The sequence below is a fragment of the Melanaphis sacchari genome, unplaced genomic scaffold (assembly GCF_002803265.2).
Source record: "Melanaphis sacchari strain LSU unplaced genomic scaffold, SCAv2.0 Contig29_pilon_pilon, whole genome shotgun sequence".
Lineage (NCBI taxonomy): Eukaryota > Metazoa > Arthropoda > Insecta > Hemiptera > Aphididae > Melanaphis > Melanaphis sacchari.
Window position 1 is genome coordinate 972,447 of NW_020271172.1, and position 8,312 is coordinate 980,758.

General features: G+C 26.5%; 1 protein-coding gene across 1 annotated transcript; it reads right to left on the reverse strand.

Moving 5' to 3' along the window:
* Positions 1–2,614: 2,614 nt before the first annotated feature.
* On the reverse strand, positions 2,615–4,521 carry LOC112595744 (general transcription factor II-I repeat domain-containing protein 2B-like). The gene is made up of 3 exons (XM_025341043.1): positions 4,163–4,521; positions 3,479–3,967; positions 2,615–3,367 (listed from the first exon to the last, which is right to left on the reverse strand). The coding sequence occupies exons 1-3, from the start codon at positions 4,519–4,521 to the stop codon at positions 2,641–2,643; spliced, it is 1,575 nt and encodes a 524-aa protein (XP_025196828.1). The 3' UTR covers positions 2,615–2,640.
* Between the last annotated feature and the right edge of the window lie 3,791 nt (positions 4,522–8,312).

Here is an 8,312-nt window from a genome sequence, read left to right on the forward strand (position 1 = left end):
ATTACTCGTATTATCGTTGAATTTTCAAAATTATTTTGCGCTTTTGATCTATCGAAAAAATCGACGATCAAATTCATTAAGTTTTATTAGTAATTAAATCAGAACTAGTAGTAGGTACACAACATAGATTTTGAAGATATTGTAAATGATTTTGCTAGTCAAAAGTCACGCAGAAAATCAATTATATATATATTTTTATTTTTTATTTATACTTTTTTGTATTAATATAAATTAAATAGTTAAAATATAATATTATAATATTTATCATCATTATTATACTGTTCTGTAAAAGTTAATAATTTAAAATTTAAAATATTATTTAATAAAAAAATACCTATAAGTATTTTTTTTTCTATATTATATTATAAACTTTATAATAATATAAAATTAATGTATATACATGATAAAGGCGGTCATTTTGTATAGTATATTTACAACGGCATAGTGATCAAATCCGGCACTGACTATATGTATATTGTATATGAAATATGTAATATGCATAAAATATACACATTGAAAGATTGTCGAATGAAAAAAAAATACGCTATATTATCCACCGCGTATTATGTATTATATATAATCATACAGACGTAATAGGTATACCGAAAAAATCATATCATAGTTCATGTTTAATATGTATATACGTAAATATTATATAATATTGAGATGTCGCCTGTGAAGTCGATGATTTTTCGCAGTGTCACATGCGTTCGCATTAATTATTATTTTATTGAGTAGGTACACAATTATAGTGTAATACTTCCAATAGGTACCTGTCTATTGACAACTCTATTTTTCCCGTGTTTTATTGGCTTGCTGTATAATTTACAAACGCGTCGATGATAATATTATGTAAATAATGTTTAATGTTCACGACAAAAAAAAAAAATCACATGATTTCCAATCTTCCAGATATACCTATAGTTTTATTTTATTTTTATTTTTTTCAATTTAATATGATTAATCAGTATATATAATATTATGTTAACTGTTTACATTATAATATTATAATATCGTTTACAAATACTCGATGGTCTGCACTGAAAATACGATCTTCAAAAAGCTTGAGTATGAGATGTATATATATAGGTACATTTAATAATATTATATTAATTTCGTTTGGTCTAAAGATAGCCGTTTTCATATGTTGACCTTTTTAATTTGTAGCGTGCTGTTAAAGGTTAATTATATATACATGAAGGTTTTAATTGTGTATTTAATATATATTTTTATATCCATACAAAATTCCAAAGTTAAAAGTTAAAAAATATTAATAGTTTTAATTCTAAATAATATAATATATAGGTACTCTTCAACTCCATTCACGCGACACTGAATTAAATACACATGTTTTTTTTTTTTATAGGTTCTTATAATATTAACTGTATGGTAAAGAAGTAGTCCAATGATAAAAACAATTATTATTTACATTTTGGCATTACGAATAAAAAACTCAAATGGTGCCACTACGAAGTATAGGGTTGACCGACAATTAGTGTTGGCCCAATGCAGTAGGAAAATATAGGGAGCCGTCTAGGGCGGCAAATTTCAATGAACCAAATCGATTTAATTATTATATTATCTAGTATATACAGAAATGTGTGTTCATCGTTCAACAAATACAAAAATGTCTAATAGTACTTATTATAATAATATTTTGTTTACTGCGCGGACGTACCGTAATCGTAGTGTTGCACCTATACGCAAATAGAACGGCAATAACGTTAAATTTAATGCGGTGGGATAGAAACGAATGTGTATATTATTTATATAAACCCTTCCTCTCCAAAAAATCAACTTTTTAATAAGGCAGTGTAAATTAAAATTGTCTATAGGACGGCGAAAAATGTAAGACCGACCTGCCTGCAATTATTATACAATATTATTTCATGTACACGATTTATAGTCTGTTTGTCATATCTAAAATAAATACTGTACACAACTATGGCGTGAAATTATGAGTGTTTTATGAATTTATGATACATATCAACAATAGTATCTTATTAGATTAATTTGAACAAGATTTTTATCAATTTAACAGTTTGTCTGATTAATATAATCATAAATTTGAACTATTATAATAACTTTTAAGTACCTATAGGTTATATACCTATAAGTTCTTTTGACAAATATCTATTGTTAACTAAATAGCAACAATACAATTAGTATTAATTATCAAACTAACACAATTAAATAGTTTTATTCAATATGAACAGGATTTTTTTTTTTAGTGCCTAATTCATATAATACTATTATCATTAATATTTGTAATTTAAATATCATTAATATTTTTATTTTATACTCTCCACAATATTTGTATGTAATAGAAGTATAATATTAAGCCACTGGCACACACGTAAGATTGTATACTACAATAAATAAATAAATTATATACTAGGTACTATATATAGCAGGGGTGGCCAAATCACGGCTCGCGAGCCGCATGCGGCTCTCGTCACAGTCGTATGCGGCTCGCGGTCTTATTTACAAAAACCAAAATATTTTAATTTTTTTTGTATACATTTATAAAAAAATGTTTTTATTGTATTTATTTAAGGCTTAGAACATAGAATATAGATTAAATCAAACAAAAAAAAAATTAATTAATATGAATAATAAATTAAAAAATTAAACATTAAGCTAATTTTGTTTGCGTGGTATTTTTTTCGTGTCTACTTTTTTAGTAAGCTTCTTAAGATCTGGTTGAATTGATGTAAGAGCAGTTCTTAGTAATTCTGTAAGATGATCATCAGTCAAATTTGAACGATATTTTGACTTAATTATTTTCATTGTTGAATAAAGTGATTCACATGAATACGTCGTTCCAAAAATTGATATCAATTTTACCGCACAGTTTTTAATATTTGGGTATTTTAATATAGAAATATGCTTCCAAAATTCCAATATAGAGGGACAATTGCTTATAAACTGCTTAAGACCTTCATCTTCTAATAACTCCAAGAGTTCTATTTCGAGATCCGCTTTATTTGTGATGATAGGATGTGATAATGGACATCCCTTTTCAATGACATTAACTAAAAATGGATTTTCTAAAAATCCGAATGAGGGTTTTAATGCCTTTAGGTCTCGAAATCGTTCTTCGAAGTCGGTAAATAGAAATTCAAGTTTAAGTACATAGTCGTCACAATTAATTTTTATTTCTGATTCTATCAGGCACGCTTCTATTTTTTCTAAACATGAAAAGTGAGTAAAATTGTTTGATTGTAAATCTCGTATGAAAAGTTTTAGTTTATTTTGAAAACTAAATACTTTTTGCGCTAGGTCATTAACTAATTTATTTTGACCTTGAAGAGATACATTTAATGTTGATAAATGTTGCATGATGTCGGTGAAAAATGCCAAATCTCTTAACCAATTTGAATTTGAAAGTTGAGGAAAACTTTTATTTTTTTCTATTAAAAATACTTTGATTGGTTCTATTAATTGAAAAAATTTAGTTAAAATGTTATTGACCGACAACCATCTAACTAGACAATACCATGGGACATCATTAGGAATATCATCTTCTATGTCTTCTAGGAAGTTTTTAAACTGCCGATGTGTTTTTGCACTTGAACGTATGTAATTTACAATTTTTAAAACAACATCCATCACATGATCATATTTAAAATATTTAGCAGTTAGGTGTTCTCTATGTAGAATACAATGAATAGGTATAAAATCTGGGAAATTAGTATCATTTTTTAAAAGTCCTATTAATCCATTTTTACAACCCACCATACTAGGAGCTCCATCAGTTGAAATGCTTATAATTTTGTTTAGTGGAATTTCAGCTTTTTGTAGAGTTTCATCGAGAGCAATCTTAATGTCAATACCCCGAGTAGTTTCCTTCAATGAAATTAGATCTAACAACTCTTCTTTCACATCTACATCACTCGTAACATAACGAACAAATATGGCTAACTGAGGTTTATCTTGGATATCGGTAGATTCATCTAAAGCTAGACTAAGAGATAAACAATTAGCAATGTTGTTTTTTAAATTGGTGAAAATATCAAAGCTAATTGTTGAAATACGCCTTTCTATTGTATGTCGTGATACTGGTACATTTTCAACCATTTTTAAAAGTTTTTGATTTTCAGGATTTAAAACAGAAATTACATCTAAAATATTTTTTTTTATATACTCGCCGTCCGTATACGGACGTTTTGCTTGAGCAATATTAAAGGCAATTACAAAACTTGCTTCTACACAGTCGTCTGCCTCGTTCGTAAACATTGTCATAACATTAGTTTGTTTAGCAAATTTTAATTTCATCGAACATAGCTTATTTTTCCTCGAATCAGAACCAATAGGAAATTCTCGACTAAATGTGCTGTGATTGGTTTCGTAATGCCGTTTTAAATTACTAACCTTAAACTGTGATAATGTAACTTGACATATGAGACAAAATGGTTTATCGTTTTTCTGTATAAAAAAGTATATTTCTTCCCATTCTAATTTAAATTCCCGTTTTTCTTCTTCATATTTACGTTTAACCGCTTTATTAGAAATTGACATCGTAACTAACTTTCGCAATAAGTATCGGTAAAATATTACAAATATAATTATTAAATATTACAAATATTTTACAAAATAAATTGAGGTGTTTACAATAGGACTATTTAACACAGACTACAGACTATATTAAAAACGATATAATTTCATATTTCGTAATTTGATATGTTTATCGGCTGTTTGCTATCTTTATTACTTTTGTGGTATAAAAGTACAGATTAGATAATTTGGCTCTTGATATAATTTTATTAATACATGTGGCTCGCGTACATAGTCATGTTGGCCACCCCTGATATATAGTTACTACCTGTAGTGTCAAACTATGCCGGTTTGATATTGAGAATTTTTCAGTCAACAGCCTATTCTACAAATATTTATTAAAGACATTCCTAATTATGACCGTAGAAGAAATTATATTTCATAAATATTGATGTTAAAGACATTATTGACATAGTTAAAAATAAAAATGATTAATTGGATAAAAGAATAAAAGATAACTATGCACATTTTTTTTTTTTAATTTAATATTATATTTTACTTTTATCAAGTGCAAATAGTGCAATGTATTAGTTGTTTTGTTTAGTAATCTTTTATTGAACAGCGACTTTCTCTATACAATTTTAAAACATAAGTACCTATACATTCATTTATAATATATTTATACCATAAAAATTAATAACTATATCCAAGACGAAACAAATTTGAGTGCCGAATTTTTTTTTATAGTCCATTTCCACCTATTCTGTCTATAATGAATAATAAAATATATAGTAGTACATCGGTATACCTACCTAGTACTAACTTATCTACCTATATGAGGCATTTTAAGACATTATTGAAATCATAAAAATTAAAAGTAAATCATAGCATAAAATAATATTGTTACGACAGCACAATATTGTGATATCAATAGCATCAATAAGACTATGTTTTAATTCACTGTTATTAATTTAGAGTATTTACATAGATGGCATTACAATATTATAATAGTGTATTATTATACTGCATTTGTACGGTACGTTGATTTGTAACTAAGTGGTATTTCGTGATATTCGCGGCGCTGTAACATATAGTACTATATAATAGATATTTTAATTTTTAAACGAACATAATGATTTAATAATATATCCGATATCGCATAGAGCAATTTTTATAATTACATGGCTATACATAATATAATATATAACAATATTTAATTGTTACTAAACATATAACGTACCCATTAGTATTCGTTAAATTAATAATTTCGACACAGTATAAATTCATAAGTAAATTTACATATTGCAAATTGTTTTACTAACAAAATACCTAAACACTATATTATATTGTCTGTTCAATATTTTTTAATCACATTGTTATACACACGTTTGCGGTGTTCAATAAAATAACTGATATCAAAGTATTGCCTAGGACATGACTTTGTTCTTCAAAACTTCAACATTTAATTGGAAAAAACACGTTTGTTTAAATAACGCTTTGATTTTGTCTATGAACACAGTTTATATGTTTAGTATTGACGTCGTTGTCTTATCTGTTTATAGTCATTACTCATTATGCACATTTTGTGTGGCATTATAGAACTTTAACATATTATATTATTAGTATATGTTATAACTAAATAGTGTAATTATATTATAGGTTATACATTTTAATAACTCAATTATACTATATTACAACAGCTCAAGTCGTTAATTATTGTACGACGACGATGACCTAAATGCATCAATAATTGAAATCACAAACAACTTTTGTCATATATATATATAATATATATTATTAACACCGACGTGTTAAGTACTTAAAAGTACGTATATGTATTATGTATAATACATAATATATTTATATCTAAGTACATCATAATGTACACGACACCACAACGACAGGTAAATGCGAATAATATATTATGATAATTATTATAGTTATTAGTAATACGACTAATGTTAAGTCATTCATTTATCCCACCGAATGATCACCGAATGATCGACAAAAACACGTCATCGAATCAACCGTTCCCGATCTTATGCGGCAGCATCATCATTAATTATATATTAATATAATTGTGCGGACGTGTAGCCACTGAAAGTCTACACCTCGCATGATTGTATATATTTTTACACCTACGTGAACGCGGTAAGGTAACAATTATTCGCGTTGAATATTATAATTTATTTATAATATAGACAGACCGTACTGGTTCGCGCGGCCCATAGGCCATATTATATGTATAGGTACTATTATGTGTATAAGTACCTATTATGCCATTGATACACGCGTGTAGAGAACATAATATTAATATGCTAACATTATTCTGCTTTCTTCTTCTTCTTTTTCTCTTCCTTCTTCAATACAATACATAAAAACTTCAGCGCCGGTAACCCGTTGATCTATTATATGCCCATAATAACGTGCGCGTGCTCGGTCTGACAGTGCACGTCGGTAATAGTATCTACCTATTTACTATAATATATTAATATATAGCCATATAAATACACGGCGCTTTATAATAGTTTATACTACCGAACGACGAAAAATGATTTAACGATCATGTTTTGATGAATTCACATTTTATGACGTGTGATAACCGACTACAGTAGGTATAGTCTATAACGTAGAACGATTATGATTAATAATATATATATAATAACTAATAAGTAGATATACGTTTAAAATTATTAAGAGCTAAATAGCCGATAATCAAGTAAGCGGCATAATATACGTGCAAAAGCGTTTACGAGTGCGGCGATGATACTTAATTTCTGATTGTACCATACTCATCATAGCCCATCGTTCATAATATATATACTGCATATGCATATATGGCCACATTTAATGTGTGTGCATGTGCATTATATTATTATTGAACCTATTAATGATTTATATATTGTTTAATGTGTTAGTAAAAAAGACGGTAAATAGGCTTACTAGTTTTTTCAAAATGTCAATTATTTATTTATATAGTATATATTATTATACAATTATTCAGGTTTCGGTGACAGTCGACTATATTATGTAATATGTATTAATTGTTTTTTTTTAATACATATTAATAATGTAATATAATATATTGACGCCAGTCATACATATTTTCACTTCTTAATAGTGTATATAATAATGTTTTTAGATAGATAAAGAAATAGAATACTTGAGTAGAATAATTTATTATTATATTCTATAATGTTGTCGAGCCATATATGCAATCAAAATGCAACAGACTTGCATATATCCGAATCTATTGAAAAAATGTTCGGTAACCTATGGACAAAGATAGCTAAGTTAATGAAAATAATTAATTTAATTTAAGTTAAAAGAATACAAGGTCGATAAGTTAGAAGTTAACCGTTAACAAACTATAAATTTAACTCGGTAAATAATTAAAATTTAATATAAAAAAAATATTAACTTAATATTAAATCAGTTTAAAACAGATATATAAATTTTTAATTATTATGTAAATTACATAAAGATTAAAGAGTGACTGTGTCTTTCTAAGTTACTAAATTATAGAAACCATTTCATTGAACTCTTATTCTAATGTAGGTACATTATTCAATTTAAATACCCTTTTACTATTTATGTGATATATATTATTAATTAATTTAAACTATACACATATTAAATTAATAATTTAACAAATATTATTCTTTTTCTATAGTTTAATAGCAATTGAAGGTCATATATATTATAACATTAAAACAATATAATTTATAATTCTATTGAAAAAATGTCTAATATCAACTGCAAAAGGCTAAGTTATTTCAACTGTCAATTAAACTAATAAGTTCATAAGTTGATTA